Source organism: Numenius arquata, chromosome 24 (genome assembly GCF_964106895.1).
Source record: "Numenius arquata chromosome 24, bNumArq3.hap1.1, whole genome shotgun sequence".
Classification (NCBI taxonomy): Eukaryota; Metazoa; Chordata; class Aves; order Charadriiformes; family Scolopacidae; genus Numenius; species Numenius arquata.
In genome coordinates this window covers 6,047,549-6,075,071 of record NC_133599.1, presented here as the reverse complement: position 1 = coordinate 6,075,071, position 27,523 = coordinate 6,047,549, and the positions used below count along the sequence as shown (strand labels likewise).

The following is a 27,523-nucleotide window of genomic DNA, read 5'->3' as shown; positions in this document are numbered from 1 at the left end:
CCTCGGCTTCGCAGGACAAGGTGAGGTGGGTTGGGGCCGGGCGGGGGCGGGCGGCTGCTGCCGGGCGAGGTCGGCGGGAGGAAGCGACCGGGGCCGCGGGGGGGAAGCGGGGGCCCCGCTCCGGCTGCAGCGGTCCCGCGGGACTCTGGAGGACGGTCCCGGGGCGGCCCCGAGGGGCGGGGGGTGCGGGGGGGGGGGGGGCGCTCCGGGGCTGGCCGGCGGCTCCCGCTCGCCCCACAGCTCGGAGAGCAGTTGGGAAGCGGGATGGAGGTGGGTGCAGGATGAGCCCCCGGGGGGGTCCGCAGCCCCGGGGGACGGCACAGATGGGAGAGGGTTATTTTTCCCACCCCCACTCCCCCCCCTCCCGCCGCACAGACCGCATCCCGGCTCGCAGCCCAGTTAACGATGCCAGTCGCTAACCGCCTCCCCGTGCGTTTGCAGGTGACCGAGGGACCCCAGCGTGATTGGGGGGGGGACCGGAGCATCATGGCACACCCCGTCTCAGCCTTCCAGGCTGCCTACATTTCCATCGAAGTCCTCATCGCTTTGGTGTCCGTGCCGGGGAATATCCTGGTCATTTGGGCTGTGAAGATGAACCAGGCGCTGCGGGATGCCACCTTCTGCTTCATCGTCTCGCTGGCGGTGGCCGACGTGGCCGTGGGGGCTCTGGTCATCCCCCTGGCCATCATCATCAACATTGGACCACAGACGGAGTTTTACAGCTGCCTCATGGTGGCCTGTCCCGTCCTCATCCTCACCGAGAGCTCCATCTTGGCACTCCTGGCCATCGCTGTGGATCGATACCTGCGAGTGAAGATCCCCGTCAGGTAGGAAAACCCATCGGGACAGGGTCTGCAGTGGCTGCTGCGGGGGTTAAAAGGGAGATAGAATGCCCCAAACTCCTGGAGAAGCACTGGGAGAAAGGTCTTCCTCCACGCTGCTGGCCCAGGCACATCTGGCAATCGGGGCAGGCAGACCCCCCTGGGTCATGGAGCCTCCAGTAGCTTTGCTTGGGGGTTCAGGGGGGTGCTGGGTGTGCAGGTAGAGATTGCGTTGTGGTAGCCAGCAGGCAGGGCAGGGCAGCCCCTCATGGGGTTCCTGTGGCCAGGACAAAGTGTGTGTCCCCCACACATGGCAGAGCACCGGCAGGGTGCTTCAGGGAGTGGGAAGGGGACGATAGATTTGTCTTCAGCCCCGGGTTTCCCTTGCTGTGGGGAGCCCAGGAGCACAGGGGTGATAACCTGCTTGTTCAAGGACATGTGGGACACAGCTCTGGGGTTTTGAGGGACCAGAGGTGACAGTCCAACACGTCTCATGGGGCAGGCTGACCCAGTGGAGATCCCTGGCTATAGGGCTGCCCCACAAATGACTCCTCTCCCTGTTTTTACCTCTTCTCATCATCTGTATCTGTTGTCAAAGCCAAGCCCATAGCAAATACCATGGGGCATAAGTGGGGGGGATGCACTTTATTTGAACTCTGCTGCTTCTGGAGGAGATATTTAACCACGTTGTGGCCAAATCTGTCCCCACCGGTGCTGCAGCCTCTTGGGCTGGGGGGAGGCAGCCACGGGGCTGGGGTGCTGCGGTGCGACCAGGGGTGTCAGTGGGGCTGGAAGGGGATGTGACACCCGGCGTCGGTGCCGCTTGAGTGCAGCCCACATGTTCCAGCTCAGCCCCTCGTTGTGCTGTCACTGTCGCTGGTCCCCCTTGCTCCATTCGAGGACATGTCCAGGCTTCAGGGACACCTTTCCTGGACTCGTTGGCTCCGGGAAGGCTCCTGCTGCCGAGACCATTGCTGGAAAGCTCAGCCCAGCAACAACAACTGAGCACACACACAGCTCATGTCACCCCACTGATGCTTTTGAAATTCAGACACAGGCTCCAGCCCATTTGCTGGAGGGGTCCACGACCCTTCATCAGCACAAAGACCCCCCCAAAGGGTACCAAACCCTTGTCTTAGGTGCTGCTCAGACCTCAACAGGAGTAAGACCCTTCCCGGGGTGGGAATCGCCTTCCCTACAGCGAGACGGGGGCAGGAGGCACCTGTGTCGGGATCAACTGGCTGCTGGGTGTTCCCAGATCCACTGGATCAGGCCAGAGATCTGTTGTTTTGGACATTTTCCCCAGTCGTGGCTGGCACAGGCTGCTTGGTGAAGGAGTGTAAGGGGGGGGGGGGTGCACAGGATAAAACCACGGTCCCTGCCCACACGATTTCACAGGCTGTTCCCAACTTCCTCCTGAAGTGTGATTTTCTTTTTTTCCCAGCCTGAAAAATCCTCGTCTTCCAGCCCCTCAGCGTAACCAAAGCGATTCTCACCCTGTCGTTCCTTTCGGTGCTTTTTTGGTCCTCCTGCATCCCCTGCGCAGTGGGGATGGGTTCAGGTGTGGGAGGACTGAGGCTTTATACATAGCAACGCTGCTTAGATCACGTCTGTCATTTTTCTAACAAACCCAGTCTTTTTTTTCCTTGCTTGCTGCCTCTGAGCACCAAATGGGCCTTTTCAGGGAGATCTCTGCCCTGATCCCAGGAGCTTTCCTGGGAGAAATATTAAGTTCGAGCCCCCCCCCATCCTCTATATAGTTTGGGTGGGGTTTTCTCATGTAATATCGGCCCTGAATTTGTCCCGTTTCATGCCCGACCACTCGGCAATGTGAGATTTTCCTCTGACTTTTTGTAGCCTGCTTTAATATTGAAAGGATTCATAGCATCAACAAGAAGGGTTTGGCTTCGCTAGCTCTCCTGTTCGCTTATCCCTGGATGTTTCCTTCTTTCCCTGGCGTGAATTCCTGGCAGTTGGCAAATGCTGTGATTTTAGGTGATTTTGTGTCCTAGACACAGCAGCAGAACAACATTGGGGATCACAAATAGGACTGAAAATGCCACTAGAGAATATTCGCTGAATCTGAAATGCCTCAAGTTTCTCCCGACCTGTTGCTGGATGCTAAAAGATGATACTGAAAACATTTGTATGCTGCTGACAGCTCAAATCGCAGCTTCCTGGTGTCATTCCTCACCGTGGCACCGAACCCACTGGTGTGCAAGTTGGTGCTGGGTGCGGAGAGCCTGCGACACCTCGGCAGGACTGGGGTCCCCAACAAGACCCCTGCTGTGGAGCCGTGTCCATCGTAGGTGCCCTGGAAGAACCCAGTTCCCTCTCTAGCAGAGTTCCCCCTAAGCCCATCATCTTCATTTGCCTTATATTTGGGCTCTGTCACCAAGTCTCCGTGGATTTGGGATGTCCCCAAGCAGACCCAAGGTGAAACAGCACAGAAGGAGATGTTCCCTGCCCACCCGCAGCTGATGGTGCATAGGAGACCCCAGGGAGAACTGCTAATTCCCTGGAGGTCCGTGGGCAGAAGCAGACCTGGGCAGCAATGGCATCCCACGGAGGTTTGCAGGCTGGTGTGGGGTGATGTGGGGGTATCCCTGCCTCAGCCACATCCCGAGGGCAGCCAGGACACGGAGCAGGAACATCCTCTCCGGCATGGAGCCAGCCAGCGTCAGACACAGAGGGGACAGGGTCAGGAGACAGCATGCACGCTGCAGCCCGCCCCTCTGCCAAAGAAAGTCCCCAGATAAGCCTGGCACGGGTTGGGTGCTCGTTAGTGTGTCAGTGTGACCCACACGTGGCCGAGAGGATCTCATGGACTGTCGTGCATGGGATCCCCCACATCCCCAGCCTCACTCTCTGCTCGCAGGTGGCCCTGGCTCTGCCGAGGCTCGGGGAGGGCGGACGGGGAAAGGGAAATAAATGCATTTCATACAGGCAGCCGACAGGGATGGGGAACAGCAAGGAGAGAGGCTCCGTGCATCCCTGCTCCGTCCTCCTGCCGACCACCCTGCAAATGCCATCTCCACTCCGGGGGTCCCCAGCAAGTCACCACTTGCATTTGGGGTTCCGTGAAGGGGTGTTCAAGGGTTTCCATGTCCCTGTCACATATTGGCCAACCGGGCAGAGATGACAACAGGACCATTGGCTGGGAAGGGTTGTCTGAGGAAGAAGCAAAGTCACGACAGGACTTTCCAGGCTTTCTATTTAATTAGGCGGAGCGGGGACTGGAAGCACAGCTTGGCAGGGAGGGGGGAACATGGTGCATCACAGCCCGGCCCTGGCTCCTGGCTGCCCACGCTCCTGGCCCCAGGGGCTGAGATCCTGGGGGGGGAAAACCTTTAGGTTTTCTCCTTCTTCCAGCAAACACATGGACCCGTCCACTGCCCACGGGTCCGGCCAGAGAGCGAGCCCCAGGGGAAGTGGGGAGCTTTGCAGCCCCGGGGGTGGGTGTTTGCTGGCAGCACGTCTTCAGCTAATGGTGCCCTGAGACATTTGTAACGTGTCTTGGGATGGCAGTGGGAGATATCCAAGCGGCATCTGATGCTCCATCTTGGGCATCCTCCTCACTCCCGTGGCTGCGTCGCCCATGGACACAGAAACACAGAGGAACGTGGGTCACTCATGCAAGGTGGAGGCAGATTTTGCGGGATGGAGAGGAGTCTTGCATGGCTCTGAGTTGACATCTCCTTCCTCCTGCTCTTGGAGGTAAACCCAGTGCACATCCAGCATTGTTGGGGGACTGAGATATCCCACCAAACTCTTTCCCTCTGCCCCAAACCCCTGGGTAGCATCCCTCCTGGCTGCAGGGGTCTGAAGGATGCTGCCTGCCCCCAAGGAACATTTTCTCAACTCTGGAGGGGTGGAAGAGCATTGCTCGGGTTGAACAGGCTGGAGCAGAGGGTATCATGCTCCCCAGCCTCCACAGGAACTGCTCTGAACAGCTGAAAGCCACCTAAAATAGGTTTGCTGCTTTCATGCTGGTGGAAAAACTCACATCTCCCCTCTTGCATCCTTCCTCCCCAGCCGGCGGCAAGGCAGGACCCCCGTCCTGTCGTCCCCCCCCAGCCGGGCGCAGCGGGGTCCCCCAGCCCAGCCCAAACTTCCCTCTTGCATCTCAGGGAAGATGAAACGAGTTCAAAGGGAGGGGAAGCAGCTGACGGGGGCGTCCGGCAGGAACCGGCCCCTCGTCATCCCAGCAGTGGCGGCTGACGGCAGGATGCTGGAGGGGACGGTGACGGAGGGATGTTTGTGGGGGGATGTGGCTCCTTTGGCACCAGCCTCCCCTGATGCAGGAGCCCCCGTCTCTGCTCTGAGATTCTGCGTTGGGCTTTTTGGAGAGGGCTGTGGCAGAAGGAGCCGGTGTCCTCACCTTGTGGGGGTCCTCACGTTTTCCACTTCACTTGGACCACCAGCTCTTCCCTCAAAAGCTTTGAAACATGTGCCAGGAAGATAAAAACTCAAGAAACCTGCTGGTAGCAAGAGCCTTTGTATGTGGGGTCTCTCACTCCACAGCAGGGACCTCCACCCCCCGTGCCTGGGCCCTGACATCGGTGTGCACCCCCAGCCCTGCCCTTCCCACCCTGCAGCATTCCAAGTAGCATCCCGCTAGGATGAGCTACATTTTGTGTTGCTGAAGGTTTCAAACGCACACGTGAGGCTGCAGAGCCATAGAAATTAGACAAAAGTGGGCTGGAAATTGCTAGGAAATGGGGTGGCAGGAGGTTGGGGTGCAGCAGGGGGAGAGCCCAGAGTAAAGCAAGGTCTGTGTGTGGCTCTATGGATAGCACTGGAATTCTCCGATAGTTCCAAAGTGCCTTGTCATGAGCCTTATGAGATAAAACAGCTCAGGGATGGCAGGAGCATCCCTCAGCCCTGGACTGCAGTGCTTGCAAGCCAGGGGATGAGGAGGACTTGTAGGGAAGACTTGCAGTTGGCCTGTGAGCTCTTGGATGGACCTGGTGGTAGAAGGGGGAAGCTTTCCTCCCTCAACCTCACTGTTTTTCAAGCTCCTGCTTTAGCTCGAGCTCTTGCTGGGATTGCAGCGCTCTTTCCCCTTCTCTCCAGTCCTGCCAAGGGCCACAGGCATGGGGCCAGCTGGGGCTGGGTCACAGGGAAGCCTAGGAAGTCTTGTCACCCTTCCCCAGCTGGGTCGTGGAGCAAGACACACGTCTGAGATGGTTTTCCTGTCTTTCTTCCATTGAGAGTTCATGAAGGTCTTGGCAGGAGAGCGGTGGGCACCCTGCTGTCATGGGACAGGGGATGAGGAGGATGTCGGGATGAAACCCCGCTTTGACCCAAATTCCCAGGCATCAAAGCACCTAAGGGCCCATGGGAAACCTTTCCAGCGCTCCCAACACTAAGTGCCAGGAAACTTCCCTGGACACTTTGGCTTAGAGACCCAGCAGATGAGTCTGGGACGGAGATGGGGAGGTTTTGGACCAGGCTGGGATGTGTGGTGGCCCCCGTGCCCGTGGGAGCTGGTCCCCTGGGAATGGTACCCAGTGAAATGGGGAGGTATCGAACCTCAGAAGCAATTTTTCAGGCTGGCACAAGGGTTTCAACCCAGAGCAACAGGATGAAATTAAGGAAAGGAAATGTATGCTCCACCTGAAGGCAATTTGCTGGCCAGGTGGTGGGTTTCACATGTTCCCAGGGAGGCAAGGGTGGCTGGAGATGTCTCTAGCTAACCCAGCCAAAACAGCAGACGATAAGTGAGGGCAACAGTGAGTGATCCTGCCCAGCCAGGCAAGTGAATAAACCAAACCGTGGCTCTTCCCAGGGTTATTTCTAAATTCAGAGGAAACATTTTAAAAGCGTCCAGGTGACTCAGAGCAGGGAGGAAGTGTGAGCTCAGAGAGCTGCAGGGGGGCTCTAGTGCCCGGGAGATCATTCAGGTTTCTTTCAACCTCCGTTAGTCCATGAAAAGACCCCATCAGTCCTTACAGGCCCTGCCCCTCCAAAAGAAGACTGCATTTCCAAGGAAAATGTTCCCATTTTTCCTAAACCAGATAAATTCTGGGGACTGGAAGGTCTTTGCAGCCGCCTCTTTCTCAGAGTGATTTTCTCTCTGCCCTTGCTGCCCTCCACCAGGTATATTTTTAGCAAACGAGGGAGACCGGTGGAGACCTCCTTTCCCAAGGAACAGGCAGATCAGAACCAAGGATGGAGAATGAAAGGCAGAAATCACAGTGCAGAGAGGTTTTTTGGAGACTTTGGGCAGTTTCCAAGCTGCGGTTTCCAGCACCCTGCACCAGCTCCATGTGTGGGTGCTAAATCAGAGCGAGCTTTTCACACCGAGCTCTGCTCCAAGCAGATCCGGGGTGCACGGACAAGCTGTGCCGGTCCAGGACCAGGAGCTCAATTCTGGTATCACCAAAATACTCCGAGCCTTGGGAACGGTAAGGGGTTTACCAGCAGGTTATATTGGTCTTGAGATGCTGGTAAATACCCAGGTGAGCTGGTTTTCAGCAAGGCTCTGTGATCCGCAGAGTAATTTTCAGCCGAGAGCGGGCTAAGTCAGAGATCAAAGGCAGGAGGGCCTTTCCCTCGGCGAGGGGACGTCTGGATGAGGCTCGTTGGGATCGTGCAGAGCTGCTGCTGCAGCGCCGTTGCCAGACGTCGGCCGGCAGATGCAAAATCAGGTCACTCGAGAAAAGCTACAGCCGCTGCCACACCAGCCAGAGGGAAACGACTTGGTCTGTAAGCAGCATCCCCAGCTCCTGGGCTCTTAGGGAAAATGCTGGGGTTCACGGGTGTCCCCCTCCTTGGGATGCAGCAAGGGTCTGGCTGTGGGATGCTCTGTTCTTGGTAGCACAGAGGGAAGGCGAGAAGAGCAGTGAATCCTCTGCACGATGCTCCGGACTTGCTGATATTTGGGGTTATTCCCAGATTTTCTTCATGAAAAGGGCAAAGGGAAATGCATGGCCTCCGGAGACCCTGGACAGGCTTCCTGGGCAGCAGGACCCCGGTGCATCCCAGCCCTTCTCCCCTGGGGCGAGACGTGGTCCCCGTGCTGGGTAATCTGCCCAGAGTTCACCCTGACCCCATTTGCTGCGAGTCAACATCTGTCCCCTCAGCACGGCTTATGTCTCCTGACGCTGCAGGGCAAGGAACAAAAACCAGCTCCTTCTGGCTGGTGTTTGCCCGCTACACCCCAAAATCATACTCTGGGAATATTTTCATTGTTTTGTTTTGTTGTTTTTTTTTTTTTTCCTATTTCTACTGATTTTCAGGCTAAAGCATTGACCTTTGACAATGCATCACCAGAAAATTTGAAGGCATGTTCTCAGCCAGGGCAATGGCACATTTGCAGACAGGGAAACTGAGGCACAGAGCAGCACTATGGCTCACTCGGGGTGACCCCACCCGGCAGGGACAGAGGCTGGGGCACAGCAGACACAGAAGCTGAGATTCGCCAGGACAACCTGGTCTTTCTCTTCATGTACTGTGCAGTGATCAGGCTCCTCCATGATCCCAGCCCATGCCATGGTGATCCGTGTAGGAGTAACTCAATGAAACAGGGTTATCCAGGAGGCCAAATGGTCCTCCTGGGCTGCAGGTCCCTGCCCTGCAGAGCCTGGAGTCAAGAATGCTAAAAGTCACTCTAGTCAGCAATCGGTGCTTAATAAAAGTGACAGCATCTCCACCCACTGAGAGAGTCAAAAGGGGCTGAGACACATCTGTAGGGATGACGCCTTTGGCAAGGGGGGTCCCGCTCATGAATTCATCCTGTGGGGAGCACAGACAACAAACCTGGTGGAGATGGATGGATGGAACCCAGCAAGGCTCTGCCATCTCCATAGCAGTGAGTCAGGTGTGATGGGTACCATCAACCCAAGAGGACCTACTCTACAAAGTGGACAGAAGGGACGCAAGCCAGCTTGCATTTTTTCATCCCATAGCAATATAAACTGACCATGAGGTCCCCATTGAGCAAAAGGTGAGGAGGACCAACAGCCAGGGCCACCTGGACATAGCGGGATGGACAGCAAAGTATCTGCAGTAGGATGGTCCTGTGTCCATGGTATGATAGTCCATCAAACCCGTGGTTGAGGAGCAGAGCCCCCAAAATACCTGGGAATACCCAGACAGACTGTCATACTTTCAACAGCACCACTGAGAACTTTGGAGATGGTCCTTGTCTGGAGTGACTGGGGTGTTTCCAAGAGCACTGGGTGGGTGGAGGAGATGGTGGTGCACGTTGGGGCTTGGTGTCCGGTGCTTTCCAACTACCCTGAGCAGCTGCTGGCACAAACACAAGTGAAATATCTTACAGAAGGAGGCTCTGCCAAAGCAAGAGCTGCTGATTCAGCCTGCCCAGTCCCCGCCAGCCCAGCCTGGCCCTGCAGGCAGCATGTCAGGAGTGAGTCAGGACCAGCTCACCATGGTGTGTGCCATCACCACAGCTGGAGCTATGCTCAGGGCACGCCGGAGAACTTTGATGGGGCGTCCTGGGTCTTCCTTCACACCATAGATGGAAGAATGTGATTCCATCAGTAGGAGGTGTCATCATCACCTGGTTGCTGAAAAGGTTCCAACCTCCACTCCACGCTGGCCAGAGCAGGGGATGGAGCAGAAATAAGTGACTCACGGGGTCAGGGCTGGGTGTGCAGACAGGCTCAGACACTCCTGTGCCACGGAGCCAGCACCAACCCCTCCCCAGCCACTGGCTCTGGAGCTACGGGCTGGTCTCCCTGTCATTGCCCAGCCCTTGGCACATGGATGTGGTGTCCATCTTGCTCTGGTTGGACATGTGCCATGTGGCCACCAACAGCTCAGCCACCCTCAGCTCCTTTTACACCCCAGGGTACATCACAGCAGGCCTTGTCTAGCCCATTCCCCATGTGAGGATGAGCTTAACCGTGTCTTAAAAGTGTCAGGTTGACTTCGTTGGCCAGAAAGGGGATTTTAGCCATCAACTTGGATGGAGACAGTTGGGACAAAGCCCACCAGACTCCATTTTCAAAGTCTCATCTGGATGGAACACCAGACCCACAGCTGCAGTTTGCAGCCACCGAGGCCAGACCCAACAAGATTTCCTGTCCAGGACATCTCAAAGCAGCTTGTACCCAAACACGAGGGACTATTGGACATGAGGACAGGCTCTGAGGGAACACGGCTGGGTGGCCTGGGACCTGCAAGTCCCCGGGACTTCAAGGCAGAGCAGGCAAGGCTGGGAAAAGGCTCAGGGTCGGGGGCCATGGAGCCACTGCATCCAAATGGATGAAATGCTCAAAATCAGCCTGACAGCAGGGAGGAATGACTCATCCCAAGGAGTCACAGCATGAGACTCAGCAGGGAGAGGGGTTTTGGTGGGACCCGTCAGAGCAGACGTGAGGGAGTCAAGAGGGGTCTGAAATTCAGAAAATCGGTGTATTGGCAGGTCCATATTCTGGTGTGGAGGCGGGAGGGACAGAAAGGTCACTGCAACACAGAGAAGGAGGAAAACGTGGAGGAGGCTCCGTGGTGAAATGACCTGGGAGATGAGTTTCTTCATGACACACACAAGAGTCGTTTCAGAGTGGAAAGAAACTGGTGGGCCGAAAGAAAAGCTCTGGCTGGAGGAAGGACCATGAAAAACTCTGCAGGGTCCTGCCCACAGGGATTTGAGTGAAGCCCAGGTGTGAATCGGGGGTGTTGTGGTCCCTGCAGACAGTGGGACATGGAGCATGGAGGAGACCATGCGGATGAGAGACTCCTGAGAGGGATAAGGGCAGCTTGAGAGACTTGTCCCCTTGGGAACAACAGCACTGTGTCAGAGCTAGGGGAAATGACAGCCAGCACAATTGAGCTAATACAAACAGTATTGGTTTATCCTGGAGATAAACTAATGGTTTTTCAAAGTGATCCCACTGGATACAGCAGGGATGGATGCAGGAGCTGGGAGCTGGAGAGACCCCAGTGTGCAGGTTGCCCATGGGCTAGGAGGAGTCATCCCAAGGAGCTGGTCCTTTTGGGACACATCTCATCCAAGGTGCCCTGAACTTTCAAGCCCATGAAATGGGAAACCAGCCGTCCCAGAGGCGGCCTGGGCTCCTGGCAGGGAGATGCCGTCTCTGGCAGCATGGCTGCCCAGCTGCTGGGGCCGACCCATGGCTCTTGCACGGGATGCCTGGTTGCAAGAAAGAGCAATTGATGCTCTCCAAGGCGGCCACAAAAAAGCCCCAGAGCCAGTGGGGTGTCCTGCAGAATAGCAATGAGCTGAGCACCCGCTGCTCTGCCAGCACCCAGCCCCGCTGCAGCCTGCTGCCGGGCACGTAGCCGCCTTCCCAACCGGAGGGGGGCTGAACGGGTAGGTCTGGGTATTAAGGAGACATCGTTTGTGATGCCATCAGAAAGAGAGTATAAAATAACCTTGAGGGGTTGGGATCCTCCTTCCTATAGAGCACAGGTAGCAGTCACCTATGGGCTAAGGGCCAAATGGGTGATGAGGAGCAAACAGGGGAGGAAGGACCATTTTTGGTGATATAGAACAGTGCAGAGTAGGATGAACCACTGGAAAGTTTGCAGCATCTCAATTTGCCCTTCACTCCACTGAGCCTGGTGGGACCCAGCAGGTGCCCCTCATGCCCTTGTCCCGTCTCTCACTGTCTTTTCCATCCTTCCCCCCCATCCCTTCCTTGCCTGGGCTTTGCCCCCCAGCACTGAGCAGGGACCGTTTTCAGCAGCTGCTGCAGTCTTGGGTGGTTTGCTTGGATTTTTGTTAAGAACAAAAGTCTCTGTTCACTGGAGCTGGAGGAGGACAGGGAGTTTGTTCCCCAGCCCCGTTCTCTTGTTTTCCTCGCCAGCCTCCGTCCACGCTGTCCCTGAGAACACGCGATGCTCTTGCACGCAGACCCCTGGGTACCAGCAATGCCCGAGTAGGACCACAGGGACACAGAGGCAGAGAGGTGACATCTCCCAGTCCCGACACTTCCTGGGTTGACAATAACACCTTTCCATCGCTCCTCAAAGGAGGGACAGAGGACAGAAACCCGGGACATCACTGGCATGGCTGTCTACCCACCTTTTTTGGGCCATTTCTCTCCCTGCATCCGGAGACCAGGGTGATTTCTTTTGGCCTCCTTCAAATAAGGGAAGTGCCAGCTCCTGGCACCAGGAGTGCTTTCCCGTTCAGCTCAGTTCATCTTGCTTCACTTGGCATGTCATAGCCCCTCTCTGAGACTTAGTTTCCCCATCTGTTCACAGAGGGAATGATGCTACAAACTCTCCAAAAGCACCGAGAGGCTGATGCTGAGAAATGCTGTCTCAGACAGACATAATTAGCACAGTCTTACAGACTAAATTATTTCTGTCTTTTCTGCACTGGTAACAACAATCGGTGACTTAAGCCTTGTAACATGCAAACATGAGACACGTGTTTTCCTCAGTGCGAATGTCTGTGTTTGCCCACGGCGCTGAGCGGCCAAGGCTGGGAGAGAGCTCAGCGCCTGTCCAGATGGATGTGGCAAAGCCGGCGTGGAGCCAGGCAGGCACCCGCGTGGGTGCAGGCCCACGGGGTTTGTATTAAGGGAGATCATTCCCCACGTTCAGCACTGCCGGGACACACGGGTTTTAGCGAAGGGGGATGCCGTGTCCCTCTCAGGCTTGGGGAGAACTTGGTCCTGCCTGGTCCATCCATCCTTCATCTCCATGCCCTGCGCCAGCCAGGCTGCAGACCCAGGCTATGTCTGCCCATTGCTCCTTGCCTAGATTTAATTGCCAGAGTAATCAGGAAGATGCACAGGTTGTAATTTATGCCTAGCTGGTGCATTGTACTTCAGTTCCTGGTCTTGGGTCTCAGCTCTTTTTCTCTGCCATCCTGATGGAAGTACTGAGCTGTTTTCTCCCAAGCAACAAGGTTCAATCAGTTTTCCTCCAAGGGCATAAATAATCTTTTAAATCTGAAAGAGGAAACAGAGTTTAAATAATAAACTTCAGATTTGCTTTGCACTTGCACTTTTTATTTGTTTTCTTGGTGAAAGATCGATTCTCTGCGGTAAGGGAACATTTGATTGCGGTGTTAACTGGAGCCTTCACATTCAATTTGGCATTTCATTTGGCCGATCAAGATATATAGATCTGGACAGATTCATCCCAACATAAATAACTTGGTGGCTTGACACATATGTACTCCCATGCTCACTTCTCCCGTTTCTATGGTCTTGTGGAGGGGTGAGTAACACACGTTTTACTCATACTTCTGTGGCAAGTTGTGTTGGGCAGAAGTTGGAAGTCAACTGTAGCACGAAATAGCATCTCCAAAATGATTTTCACTAATTGAAAGTGCATATAGCCAACTCATTAGCAAAAAAAAAAAAATTAAGTTAATCCAACTGCTTTTTGCATTTGAAATTGATCTTTTAATCAGGGGAAATATGCATTGGACAGAAGACGCTGAACTGGTTGTTTTGGGTTACGGTGTCCTCTGAGGTTTAGAAACAGTAGATCTCGTCGGCACTCCTAATTCTTATTTAGACATTAGGCAGAGAAAACAACCTCCCTCGTTTTGCGAGCTTCTAGCCAATTTTTCAGTCTTGAATGTACTAATCTCCCAAACTGGGCTAAATGCAAGAAGGGAAATGTTCCTTTTGCAGTGACAAATTGTGCTGTGAGGATCCTGGACAGCAATAACAAGGTGTAGCCTAAGAAACTGAGGAGCTCAGTTGTTGACTGCAAAATCAGGAGTCAGGTTATCAAGCAGAAGTGTAAAAACCAAGAAATTAAAAGACAGCTGATACTAATCTCTTGTTCCAGATGTAATTATCTCTTTTTCTGAAGCATCCTTCTGCCTTGGAGAGATAAAGCCCCACCTCAGCCCTGCCTCCGGCTGGGCTAATGCCTCTTCACAGGAGATGTTATCTCCAGTTTCTTGCCTCCTGTTTACCCAGGGAGCAGAGCTCGATGTCCCGTCAAATGCAGATGAAATGCCAACAGCAGGTCTCAAGACCCCTCTTATTTCCTTTCCAGTTGGGATCTCTGATCTGCTCCTGACTTTTAACGGCTCTCGGTGCTTTTCAGACTCACCTGGTCTCCTCTGGGTACCGTCTTGTCCTTTGATTTAGCGGCATTCTCAGAGCATGATGGTGACATGCAGGAAGGACGGTGGCACCGGGCAACCTGCCCTGGTGCTGTACAGATGGCACCAGGAGCTTCCTCAACTGGCATCTTCCTCCTAGCACGGCCAGCTTTCTGCAAGCCACAGCATTCTGCGGGGTGGAGTGTGAGCCACGGAGGCTCTTGGAGCCCAGTCACACCAGGCCTTTCATATCTGCCCTCGCATTTCAATTCCTCACAGAGGCCACATTTGGCAGACTTGGCATTTTAAGTGGTTTTTAGAGCTGCCTTCTTTCTTCATTCCACCCTCTCCCCCCTTCCCTTCTCCATTTTGGGGGCTGACTTTCAGAGTCCTCCTTTCAAAGAGGTTCTTTTGCATAAAGAACAAAAATATGCAATGCATAGAAAAATTCACATACAGTACAAATAGCAATTGAGAAAAAAACACTTTTATCTGGCAAAGTCCTGGATTTACACTGAAGATAGCAGAGATAGCCGAAGCTGCATTTATCCCTTCTCCTCTGTACTACATGAGCACATCGCCCTGACTTCTCTAGTCACACAGTGACACGCAGAGACATGCAGAGACACGCAGGGACACGCAGGGACATGCAGGATCAGCTGCTGAGCCAGGCCTGGGCAATCAGCTCCTGGCTAATTGCCGTGACAGGGGCAAGCCTGATGTGTGGGAGCTTTTGAGGTGGCCACATCCACAGGATGATGGTCCAGTGCAGCAAGGGCAGATGACCTGAGGCTCCTGGCCAAGCACAGTGATCTCCCCACCACAATGCCAGGTGAGAAACACCTCCAGTACAATGTCCAGAGAGGGATGCATGTGGGTTTTGAGTGGCTTTTCCTGAAACCTTCTTGCCGTGCAGAAACTGCCTTCTGCTGGAGGTGGGGTTGCTCCCAGCACAGCAGGGGCTCAGCCGTGTGATGGGGAGATGAAGGACCCACCCTCAGACTCAGACCCGTACTCCTCTCCAAGGAGATCGTAGCCCACCAAATTTCTATTTTTGACTGCAAAACTGTATAAACACTAAAAATATCCAGTAAGTTTATTGCACAGGGGTAGCACTGAAACAGAGTCCATCACCCCCATCAGGCTGTCCATCAGGGATGTAGCCAGATTTTATAATTTCGCCCCCAGCTCTTCAGGACTGGGCTGTTCCTCTCTTCATGCCCTAATTTCCAAAGTCCTGGTGCTGTAGAAGAATCTCAACTTCTGTTTCTTTTCTCTTTTAAGGCAGCACTTCTCATGCTTTGCACTGCAGAGAAATGCCCAAAAATGCTGCTGCCTGAAACCGGGAGCCAAAAGACAAGAACATCACATTTTTTTCCCCCAGTTCTGAGATTCTGCAGCTCGTTTCATGATTTTGCAGCTGTTGCCAGCAGTGTTAAATCATTTCCCTCACACCTTCCTCGGGGTTCTGGAGGGAGAAGCCAGGGATCCAGGAAAGTCCTGGAGGGCTGTGACCACACATGGTGGAACTGGGAGGGAGCCCTGGAGCTGCCTGGGTGGGAGCCCGAATCCTCCCTCTTACCCTATAAGGAAGCAGGGACCAAAACTGTGGCTCAGTCCAACTTGTAACGCATTGAGCAGGGACACCAGGGACACCTTCAGGACTGTCACACAGCGTCACGAGGGTGACATGTCCAGAACACGGACACCCCAGGGTGGGTACTCAGCACCCTTGGATGCACCTCACACTGCCCAAGGTGTCGGGCAGTCCCATTCCGTTTGGGGCATGGAGGGTCTGCCTGGGGTTAGAGGACAGCACTCCCCGATAAGCAGAAATTAAATCATTTCCATCAGGCATTGGATGCCCTGGGTGTCCCCAGACCCCTGCTTGATCCCCACCCACCCACATTTGGGATGAGGGGCCGAGCACGGGGTGAGTGGTCCTTGCTGAGAATTGCTGCTTACGCAGTGACAGAGCACTTGGACGCGTCAGGATCCAGCCACAGGCTGTAAACCGAGCTCAGCTTGAAAACAAGATTAACTTTATGTGCAGAAAGGATTTATGTTTGCTGCTGGGGTGAAGGATGCTGCTTGAGGGATGTGAGAAAAATCGCCGTTCTCATTGAGCAGTGCTGGACAACATGCTCTCCTTTGCCTTCTTTGGACAACAGCAGTGTCCCCCCCGCACCCCGGGCACAGCCTGAAGGGCAAGGACATCTGCGATATCCCCATGCTTTCCATCCCTCCTCCCTGCAATCTCCAGCCCCCCCGTGCTCCCCCTTCCCCTTGCAGCACCCTGTCAAGGTGGGAGACACTGGGAAGCCACCATGGAGCCACCATGGAAGTTACTGACATCCCACCTCTGAGATGAGGACAACCGGGCAAGTGATCGGAAAGCAGCTCTGCAGTTACTGGAAGCCTGTGGTTTGTTCCCAAAGATGGGTTGTGATTCATCGCCAGAGCCCAGGGAGTCCAGCGGTGCAGATATCCCCAGCAAAGCAGGCTGCAGAGATCCAGCCAGCAGCTCCTTCTCCATCGAGGCCAGGAGCAGCCCCAGGAGGGGGGTCCAACTGCTTGGCCATGAACTCATCCAGGCTGGTGAGATGTTGTGGCTGCTTCTAACGTCCCAGAGAGAAGAGATGTGATAAGACTCTTTGGCTCAGGAAGCAAAGATTTAACTCTATCCTCTAGCTGGAACCCAGTATTTTGGCAGATTTACACTCAAAAACCAGGTGGCCAGTGTGCGCGTGTGGATGAGTATTGGGGAAACAAGCTCTTAAGCAGCCTCATGAGGCTGTGGGTGATGCTGTCCCATGGGAGATGCCAAGCTCAAGGTGGGCTGAGCTGTGGTGTGCTTTTTGAGGCTTGGTCCCACCAGGGCTGGTGGCATCAAGAGAGCAGTAGAGGTGGGGGGATGTGTCTGGTCTCTGGGTCCATCCCATGGACCGCTGGAGCCAGGGGAGGACGCCTCTTCCCACACTTGTAGCCATCGCTGGATGGACATCCCTGATGGACTCTCATGTTTTCTACAGCCAGTCTGGGGTGAAGATGCCCTGGCACAGCCTGGCTGCCCTGTAGAAGCGTCATTCCCCATTTCCAGGCATTTTAGCCCATGAATCTCTTTTCTTCCTGGTATCCCCTGCTTCTTGTGGGGATGCTTGTGTTCCTAGGGCTGCTGATGTATATTCCCACATCCCTCAGGGATTTCAGGTGCCTCCAAGGTCCCAGTAGATGTGTCAGGGCAGGCTGAACCCACAGCAAGGCAGCGACATCTCCCCATTTCCCCAGACCCTGCCTGGGGTCCAGGGAGGCTGCAAATGGCCCAGGTCCCTGCACAACCCCTTCTGACAAAGCTCAAAGCACAAAACCTTTTTTCTGTCACTTTCCTGTGACCAGCTCCAGCTTCACCCACCACTAAACGAAGCACTCACCAAAGCCCTGGGGACGCCATGTCTTGGTGTGTGGGGACCAGTCAATTTTGGCAGGATGGATTTGTTCTCATAAGCCTCATAATCACCCTCGCCTTCATCCATTAAAGAATTACTGGCTATTAAAAGCAGTTAGAAACATTTGGTGGACTTGTCAGCTGCTTCACCCGGCCGTAGCTGCTTGTGCTTTGCAGTCACTTGTAGCAGAATAATTTCTAGGCAGAGACCTACCATTTTAGGATGGTAAAACCAAGCCCTGGGCACAACCTGGGCCAGGAGGAACTTCAGTGGCACCACACAACCCTTATGGATCTATAGACCCCCATGCACATGCTTTTTGCCTCCCTCCTGGTGGCTTTGGACCAGGTTTGCATTAAGCAGCCTCTCGTGCTGTGGTGCCCTCTCCTCTTGTTGCAGTGGAGGAGACCCAAAGTCTTTTGGGAGCAGAGGTCCTCAAAGAAGAGGGTTGGTCATGCCCAGCTCCTCTCTCTGCTGAGCCTGAGGTGCTGAGCTGCTGTAACTCCAGGTCACCTCGTCTGGGCTGGGCTATGGGGCTTAGAAAGGTGCCAGCTGCTCATAAGGCTGATGCCAAGCAGAAAGGACACCATATGGGGAGAAAATCCTTCTCTGACCCTCGGGGGCATGGTCCCAGCCTCACTCTGCTCCTCCACAGAGTGCTGCTCCAGCTGCAGTGCCAGCGGTGACCTCCAAAAATCACATCTCATTGCACACAAGGGGACCTGCAGCAGCATGGCAGGGAGGACCTGGCACCCATCAGGGACATCCACCCCCGAAGCCCCTCACAGACTCCCAGTGTTGGACCTCCTGCCCCCAACCTCTCCTTGCAGCTCAAGGCTCAGGGAGCACTGAGCACCCTTCTCCCGCTGGAGAGGGCTGTCCCAGTATGTGCTTCAGACTGGGGCAGCTGGTGATGATGGGAGCAGGGCAGCCCTAACCGGGGCTCTGTCTCCATGGGTGCCAAAGAGGTTCTAGGTGGACATTTGGGATGCGCCCCCTACCACATGGGTGGTGGGTAAAAGGTGTCTGTTCCCATCGGTGCCTTTCCTGCCGTGGGAACCCACTGCAGCCCCATCAAAAGTGTGACCTGAAGAAAACCCAACATTGTCCTTACCCAACTGTCCCCTCCAGCTGAGCTCTCACTCACTCTGAGCAAACAGAGGTGGGTACAGCGCCAGGTGGGGAATTTCCTCTGTAGCTCCTTTTAAATCAGTTCTTCAAGGTCACACAAGAAGTCCGAGGCCAGGACAGTGGAACCCGCCTTGCCGCAGCCACCTGGCCTGTCCTCTCCCACCATGTCCCCCTGTCCCCTCTTGTCCCAGGGGCCTCCTGGCACTTCTCAGGTTTCTCCCACAGCTCCAATTTCTTGCAAACCAACCAAGCAGAGGTGCTGGAGGGGGACAGTGCACAGGGAACCTTTGGTCCTCCTAGTCCCTTTGGAGCACTAGGAAGTGTCTCTGTGGTAGGACATCGGTGTCAGACTGGAAATGTTGTGATGGTGGAGGCTGCTGGGCTATTTTGGTGCAGGACAGGGGCTCCACCACCAACCAATGTCAATGTCCTTGTTGCAGAAGAACACACTCTTCTGGCTCACCTGAAAGACTCTCCATGGGTTTTGGACCAGTTTTTTACATCTTTACTTGCCAGCTGGCATCTGACAAACAACAACCCTGGGATTTTGGGATTGGGACAATCCCCCATGCATCCTAGAGGCGATGCTGAGAGGGCCAGTCTCCTCCCTTCCAAGCTTTTGTAGGAACAGGCTGTTATGGAGAGCTCCATCCAGCTACCATCTTTGGTCAATGTTAGTTGACATCTGTCCCTCCCAAGGGACTCACATGACCCACCAGCGGTCACAACCCAACATTTCTTCCAATGTGGAAAACCAGAAGTGATATGACCATGAGAGCAATGTGCTGAAATGGTGTTGGCACCCCTCTGCCCAGGAGATGTTTTCTCACATCACCTCCATGGTTGTGTCATTGTCACCTGCCAACCCCATTCTGGCTGCGAGAGTTGCCAGGATGACGCAGGAGGGTGTGAAATGCCTTCGTGGTAGGAGCCATCCAACAGCTCCGGCCATGTTGTCAGACAACTTGGGCCCATTGGGCATTGGTTTGCTGCAGTTGCTCAGTGGATGCTGTCAGCAGTGTGAAGGTCTGGGCGGCTGGTGTTTGACCCCAAAGAGTCACCAAGCTCCCAACTGTCACATAGGAGGGATGTGAATAAATAGGAGACGCGGTCAAATGATGCAAGGGGAACATTGGTGCTAAGAGGCATTTATGCCAATTCTAGCAGACCCTTTTAGACATTTTAATACACCTTCATATCCTTGATAACCTTCAAGATTTTGAACTCAGGGTTTTTACCTAAATGGAGTGCAAAAGAGATCTGAAGGGAAGGAGTACTGTATCCAGTTCTGGGCTCCCCCGGTTCAAGAAGGACAGGGAACTGCTAGAGAGGGTACAGCAAAGGGCTATGAAGATGAGGCGACTGGAACATTTCTCTTATGAGGCAAGGCTGAGGGACTTTTAGTCTGGAGAAGAGAAGGCTGAGGGGGGATCTGATCAATGCCTATAAATACTTAAAGAGAGAGTGTCAAGAGGATGGGGCCGGTCTTTTTTCAGTGGTGCCCAGGAATAGGACAAGAGGGAACGGGCACAAACTTGAATATAAGAAGGTCCATCTAAACATGAGGAGGAACTTCTTTCCTGTGAGGGTGGCAGAGCCCTGGAACAGGTTGTGAGAGAGGTGGTGGAGTCTCCATCTCTGGAGACGTTCAAAACCCATCTGGATGCCATTCAGTGCAACCTGCTCTGGGTGAACCTGCTCTGGCAGGAGGTTGGACTAGATGATCTCCAGAGGTCCCTTCCTCTCCAGAGGTCCCTTCTAACCCCATATCATTTTGTGATTCTGTGGTGAAAATAGTCAAAGCAAGAGACTGAAGAAGGAAAAAACTTTTCACATCCAGGGTTAGAGGTGAGAAAGGAGAAATGATCAGGGTTCTTCTGTCACACAGTGTCCCTTCTGCAGCACTTCCCACCTTGTGTGGGTGCCTGGGGACCTTCTCATCCCAGCCCTGAGCTGCAGCTGAGATTGTCCCTTACAGAAGTCAGAAGACACTTCACGTTTCTAAGCTTCACGTTTCTGAGCAGCTTTGAACACCAACATCTGATTTTTCCCACCCAGTGGCCTCCAGGACACTGAAAGATCTGAAGCAAAGATACAGCCAGAAAAAAGGAGGAGAACCCAAAATGCTCCAAGATCAAAGCACTTTTGCCTAGAGATTTCCAATTAGATCAGCACATGCTCTGGCTGCTTTTCCTTGCTGCCTTCATAATGCAGATGAGCTTCATGTCAGCTTGGCCTCCTTTCCTCCTACCATGTTGGCTCCAGCTTCATTGCATTAATGGTGGCCTGCCTTCATTAGTGAATTAATTCCCCAGGAATTGCACTGCAATAAACCCTACCAGAGCAAGGACCAGCCAAGCCACATCTTGGGGCTGGCTGGACAACTGCAAGTATTCTCTGGATAAGAAGGATATTCACAGAAATATTAAAAAAAAACAAAATTTTATTAAAACCTGACCTGAAATCTTTGAAGCTCTTTCAACCAAAACAAGAGGAGATATTTCGTGAGTGTAAGAAGTGGATTGACCCGTGGGATCTAGGAAAGGAGCCCTCGCCTCTCTCTTGGGGGACAGACCCCAAAGCAAAAGTCAAATCAATAGAAATGCAATGGCCACGCCACTCTCCATTTGTTTTCAGACGTGTCCTGATACGTTAGATGGCCACGGGGGCTTTGCCCACCCGGTGTCAGACACTTAAAGAGCAGGTCCTGGGCTGAGCTGGGCTCCCTTGGCTGCAGCAGAGAGGGATGCAGAGGTCTTGCCATATCGAGATGTGGCAGAAGAAGTTGAATCTAGTCTGGAAATGATGAGCAAAGGGAAAGGAGGTGGATAGTGTCCTTGAGGGAGCAGTTCATGATCTCCTGGAGAAAAGGGGCCTCAGTGTCTCGCCAAGTGACTCCATCCTCAGGCCAAGAAACTTTGTTTGACTGCAACATTTCCTGGAGCATCCCATCACGAGGCAGCATCTCTCCCTGGAGGACCCTGCTCCATGTCTCCCTGCTAGCTCTGTGCAGCCCTTGGGGACAATTTGTCTGCTTCCACTCCACCCATCACTTCATGCACTTCCTCTGGGGATGCAAACAGCACTCTATCAATAATTGATATTTTGCCTCTTTGTATTATTTTCCAAAGCCTCAAAGATGTTTTTGTTCCACACCAAACCAAAGCTCCTGCCCATCCCATTTCACCAGGATACCAGTGAGGCTGTACAGCTGCTGTGCTCCCTCCAGGCTCCTTTCTCCTGGCCTTGGCAGGGCGTCCAGGAGGACTTGGGGCGATGCCCATCTCTGTGGGGAAGGAATGTACAAAAACCACCAGTGAGGGAGGTCAGGAGGAAAATCTAGCAATTATGGTCAGGCTCAAAACCCCACAGACACAGGAAACAAACCCAAATAGTATGATGATGGTGGTGACTATTATCATGGATGCTTTAGTCACAGCTGTTAATAAAAATAATAGTAGTAATAAAATTGCAATGATACTAGCAATTGTTCCGATGCTGATGATAATAATAAGATTATTTATTAATTGTGAGCCATTATCAGCATTATCTAGTGCTTCTGCCTCCCAGAACTGTCCCAAACTCCAGTCCTATCACATTAATGCAAAATGAGGTAAATGAGAAAGGCTTCTTCTTCATGGCATAGCCAAGGCAGAAACAAGGGAACAGCAAAGTCTGTCCCTGACCCCTCTGCTGATTGTCCCCCACCAACCCCCCTGTGTCGCAGGGTTGAGCATTAGGTGGGATCTTGCATTTCCCTCCTTTCAGTAGGGTTTGCAGCCTCCAGAGCAGCTGAGCCCCATGAGAGCTGCACGGCCAGACCCTGCAGGGTGGATGGAGGAGGAACTCAAGGTCATTTGATGGCTTTTGTCATTCTCCATGTAGGGATCATGGGGGGCAGTGGGCACCCCTCGGCCCCCTGGGTGCATGTTTCCCTGCAGGGTGCTGCAGCTCCCTCTGCCCTTGGCTTGTTGCTTGAAGGAGCAAAGGGAAGCAAAACCCCAGCTCCAAATGTTGTTGATTTCTATATGTTTTTCGGGTTCAGCTGTAGTTCCCATGACCATGGTGCACATGTGCAGGGGGATGCACAGACAGGCTTTGCTCTCAGCTGCCTGCTCCTTCTGCAGTGCCACACTCGAACCTCACCTTGTGAAGTGAAGTGAGGAGCAGGGAGAGCCAGGTCCTGGTGCTCCAACCGTTGTGGGTGTGAGGGCAGGGATGTGCAGTGGGCTGGTGGAGAGGGATGTGCAGCGAGGAGGGAGGGATGTGAACCATGGCAGAGAGATGGATGTGCGGCGGGGAGAAGGGAAGGATGGGCAGTGAGCTGGGGGCATCCATGTGAGGCGAAGAGGGATGGATGTGCAATGGAGAGGAGAGATGGATGTGTATTGAGAAGTGATGGATGTGTATCAAGAAGGGACAGATGTGCAGCGAGGAGGGATGGATAGATGTGCAGCGAGGAGGGATGTATGTGCAGTGAGGAGGGATGGATGGATGTGTTGTGAGGAGGGATGGATGGATGTGTTGTGAGGAGGGATGGATGTGCAGTGAGGAGGGATGGATGGATGTGTTGTGAGGAGGGATGGTTGTGCAGTGAGGAGGGATGGATGTGCAGCAAGGAGGTGGGAGGGACCTGCTCTGAAGTGGGGAGGTGGATGAGTTCCGGCAGCGTGTGGGGCGGTTGCTCTGCTATGTGTGTGTTATACCCTGTGGACCACGCGGGCTCTCCTGCAGCTGGGGACCTGAGGTCTGCGCGACCTCCACAGCTGTCCTGATAGCCATCTGCAACAACACAGAGTGTTCTGGAGCTGCGGGGGGCCGGGACCGTCTGGTCTGGGTCCCCTGCAGCCATTCCCCATCCCCTCTGCCTTGGCTGCAAGAGTGAACACTGCGTCCTCTGATCTGGCCCTGGTTCATGGTTAATGATGGGGTCTCAGTGCTCCTTCTGTCCCCTGCGCCCCCCCCAAACCCAGGCGGGAGGGCACAGAGAAAAGGGGTGGGTGCTCTGGGAGCAGTTCCATGCCCAGGTGCTGGCTGTAAGCCCTGGGAGGGTGTTTGGGGACCACAGTGACACTGCTGCTGCTCAGCTGCCTCATCTCTCCGGCGATTGCTGTTGCACGGCTCTGCAGGCAGGGGAAAATCCAGGACTGCAGCACGTTCAGCAAAATCAGTAGGAGACCCTAGAAACCCGTGGGAATGGGGAGAGGCGGCACAGCCTTGGATGCAGGGATTGCAGAGAGGGAAGGAGGGAGGGCAGGGGGGTGGTGCTGTGATTTCTAGTGTCCCCCCACCCTGAGCTGCTCAAGCCTTGGGAGGTGGGAGTGGGGCGTCACTGCTGGAAGGGCACATCAGCCCTCCCCAAGGGCCTCATTGGTGACGTGGGGTGCCCAGGCCAGCAGACAGCCCTACAGGAGCCTCTGGTGTCCCTCTGCCACCCACCGCTCCCATGTCCCCTCCCCAGCTTTCCCTTCGCTTGTCCCACAGCACTGGTGCTCTCCCAGCACCCCTCATCCTTCCCGTGCCCCAGCTCTCCCTGCCCTGCATCTTTCTCAGGGTCTCCTGCCCTCTCTCCTCCCCACAAGGAATAAATCACCCTCCGGCTCCAGCCTCAGGTCTCAGAGGAAACAGCAGCCCACGTTGCCACCTCCTTCCCACGGGACCTCCGGGATGCTGGGAATCTTTTCCCAGAACAGAAGGGGTTCGTTCGGGAAAGTCGTCAGGGGCTGGAGGCTCCGGACCCTCTGGACTCCTGGGGACTGATGTCCCTCCCTCCACCCTGTGCCCCTCCGTGCTCCCACCCTGACACCTTGCCCGTGAGATGGGTCTTGAGAAGAGACCTTCAAAGGGAAAGAAGAGCGGGTTTGGGTGCTTGGCTGTATTAAAAAGGCCTGAAATGCTCCATTTTTCCACCACGGGTACAGGCTGCAGACGTGCAGCAGGGAGCACTGAGCATCAGGCTGGAGATCCAGGTTTGCCAGCCACCTCCACATGGTCCCCATGGTCAGGTTAACACTGGCATCACTGATAAACCCAGCACACAGTAAAATGTTCTTTGTTCAATCCACTCCGGTCGAAAGCAATAACTCTTGGGCTGCAAATCTTCTGGGGCTGTGAATCTTCTGGGCCTCCAAGGAGAAGCTTTCCTCTGAGGGCCAGGGGGAAAAATCAATCTAGCAGGCTCCTCTTCCCACTTGGAGAGCTCTGGACAGCCGAGCCCAACCCTGGTGTGCTCCCTGGTGGCATCAGGGAGGGAGCAGAGCCCAGCTGTCCTCCTCCTCCATCCCTTGGCACTGGCCCATTAGGAAAGAGGGTTTTGTGGATGGACCCAGCACATTAGGAAATGAAACATGCTGTGCCCAGAAGCTTCCCCAGGGGTCCATTAGGCACAGAGGATCCTTCCTCCAGCCTTCTTCCAGGTCCCAGAGGATGCTTTTGCTGGCGATTCCCTCACCCAGCACAGGGGAAATTGTCTGGGACAGGGTGCTGGCAGGGGGAGGAAAGACACGAACCCCCCCCCCCCAGATATGAAGGTTGAACACACAGGCATGCTCCAGGTTGCTAATGCATTTCCTGGCTTGGCATCGACCCCCAGAGGTCCGGGATCATGTCTGAGGTCTCTGCCCATCCCTGGGGCCAGGGGTGGTGGTGGGAGACAGGGTGAGGTTCCCCAGGGCACACACAGAGAAACCAGTCTGTTAACACGTCTATCAGCACAAGCTGTTACTGATTGCCAAGGAAGGGAGTGAGGAGCATCGTGCCATCACAGCATGGGCACTGCCACCCCCCATCGAGCAGTCTTAACCTCCAAGCAGACCATCCTGCTTTAATTTTTTCCTGCGGTTGCTGTCTCTTCCACAGGTATAAGAGCGTGGTGACGCCCCGACGGGCAGCAGTAGCCATCGCTTGCTGTTGGATCGTCTCCTTTCTGGTGGGACTCACCCCTATGTTTGGCTGGAACAACCTGAACAAGATGCGGAGGACTCAGGAGCTGAACGCCAGCCACACAGAGTTTGTCATCAAGTGCCAGTTCGAGACGGTCATCAGCATGGAGTACATGGTGTACTTCAACTTCTTTGTCTGGGTCCTGCCTCCCCTGCTGCTGATGCTGCTCATCTACCTGGAAGTCTTCAACCTCATCCGCAAGCAACTCAACAAGAAGGTCTCCTCCAGCTCCAACGACCCCCAGAAGTATTATGGGAAGGAGCTGAAGATCGCCAAGTCATTAGCACTGGTCCTCTTCCTCTTCGCGCTCAGCTGGCTCCCTCTGCACGTCCTCAACTGCATCACCTTGTTCTGCCCATCCTGCGAGACACCGCACATCCTCACCTACATCGCCATCTTCCTCACCCATGGCAATTCGGCCATGAATCCCATCGTCTACGCCTTCAGGATCAAGAAGTTCCAGACAGCCTTCCTGCAGATCTGGAACCAGTACTTCTGCTGCAAAACCAACAAGAACGCCAGCACCGCCACGGCTGAGCTGGGCAACTAGGAGCTGGGAGAGAGCAGAGAGGGGTCCTCTGTGCCCAGCCCGGTCCCCATCTGGCCGCTGGTCCTGCTGTCAGGGGAGGGGGTAGCGAGGACCCGGGGGGCCTGGGTTCACCAGCCCCATGCAGTCCGAACAGCCGTGTCCCCCAGCTGCCCCAGGGGGTTATTTATTCACAAGCATCGTACTGTTTTGATATTGTAGCCTGCACTGTTCCTTTCTTTTTTTTTTTTTCCCCTGTTATTTTTTTGTTTGTTTTGGTTTTGTTTTTTTTAAGCGTTGCCAAGTATTTAAGGAGAAATTGTACAGACAAAGGCGCGGTTTATCTTCATGCAAATAAAGTAAAATGATAAAAACCACCCAGGAGGTGCTCTGCCATTGATGGAGACCTCTGGCTCTTTGGAGTGATGCGGGAGGCACCTCATGCTCTGGACCCCGCATCCATGGACCCATGGCGGGACCTGGGCACCAGGACAAAAGGGTGCCCTTGTGGGAGTGAAGCTGCTGAGAAGCAGGGAAGCCCAGGGCAATGTGATTTCTGCAGCTCTGAAGCTGGGAGCTTTCAAGCCCTTTCTTTCACCTCTGTAACCAGGGGGAGGTGAGCTGGGCTAAGAGATGGGAGAAGGCACCCCATGGCAACGCCAGCTCCCACAGGGTGATGAACCCACCATCCCCACGGAGCAAAGGGTCAGTCTCCAACCCTTAACACCACCAGAGAGGTAGGTAGAGGGGAGAGGAAACCCTTAAGCATAACCCCAGAGTACTCTGAAAGAAGTACCCTTCGCTGCCCCAGTGGCTCCCCATGGACCCATCAGTACCCACCACCCCTGCGAGCTGCACCCAGGGAGCTGTGTCCCTTCTGTGTGTCTTCTCTCTTCTTTTACTTTGTCTCTGAGTCATTTTGCCCCTCTTTTCTCCTGCCTGTCTTCTGTGCAAAGCAGTAACAAGTCTCCCCCAGACCCTTTTTGTCTCATCTCCCCCACGTCACTCCCTACCACCACTCCCTACCTACCTTTCCTGTGCAGCCAAACCCTTTTGACCCAAACTTTGTGGGTTACTGCAGCCACCTCCATGGCCCAGAGAGCCACCTGCACCCATTTGGGGGTGAGTCGGGGACAGCTGCAGGCCGCCGTATTGGTGTTGATGTTGCCACAAGGGCATTTCCCCACCCCCATGTGGGTTTAGCCACAGGCAGGGTGCATCACTGGCCAACATTTGAGGAGGAGGTGGCTGGAGATGGACCGTCACCCCCACCCCGCTCTGTGGTCCCTATAGATGCTGGCAGCTGCACTGGCTCTGCTGCAGCACCTTTTTCAGGGCTGAAGTGGCAGTGGGAAGGGTTAATTTGAGTTAATTGGGATTCTTTTCTTATCAGCATCCCTTGTTCACCAGTCTCCCATTGGAAACACACTTTCTATGACCCTGCCCCAAGAGGATTGTGCCCCTCGGACGTCACTGACGGGCAAAGCGACCGCAGCCAGTTCCCACTGGGGCTGAGAGGGAGTGCAGAGAGGAAAAGAACCGTGGGTGGGTGAGATTTATGGGTGGCTCGATAGCCATGGCTGTGGAGAGCAATGCCACGCACATGTAGCGTGGGCAACAGGGCTGCTGATTGTCCCCTTTGCCCACC

At 54.4% G+C, this 27,523-nt stretch overlaps 1 protein-coding gene across 2 annotated transcripts; it reads left to right on the top strand.

Annotated features, from left to right (window-relative positions):
- Nucleotides 1-195: 195 nt before the first annotated feature.
- Nucleotides 196-26,244, top strand: ADORA1 (adenosine A1 receptor). Of its 2 annotated transcripts, XM_074163220.1 has the most exons (3): nt 196-270; nt 442-827; nt 25,266-26,244. In XM_074163220.1, the coding sequence occupies exons 1-3, from the start codon at nt 265-267 to the stop codon at nt 25,897-25,899; spliced, it is 1,026 nt and encodes a 341-aa protein (XP_074019321.1). In that variant the 5' UTR covers nt 196-264; the 3' UTR covers nt 25,900-26,244. The 2 variants fall into 2 exon arrangements, with proteins under 2 accessions (XP_074019321.1, XP_074019320.1); XM_074163219.1 differs by lacking the exon at nt 196-270 and having other exon boundaries at nt 406-827; nt 25,266-25,899.
- The last annotated feature ends 1,279 nt before the right edge of the window (nt 26,245-27,523 follow it).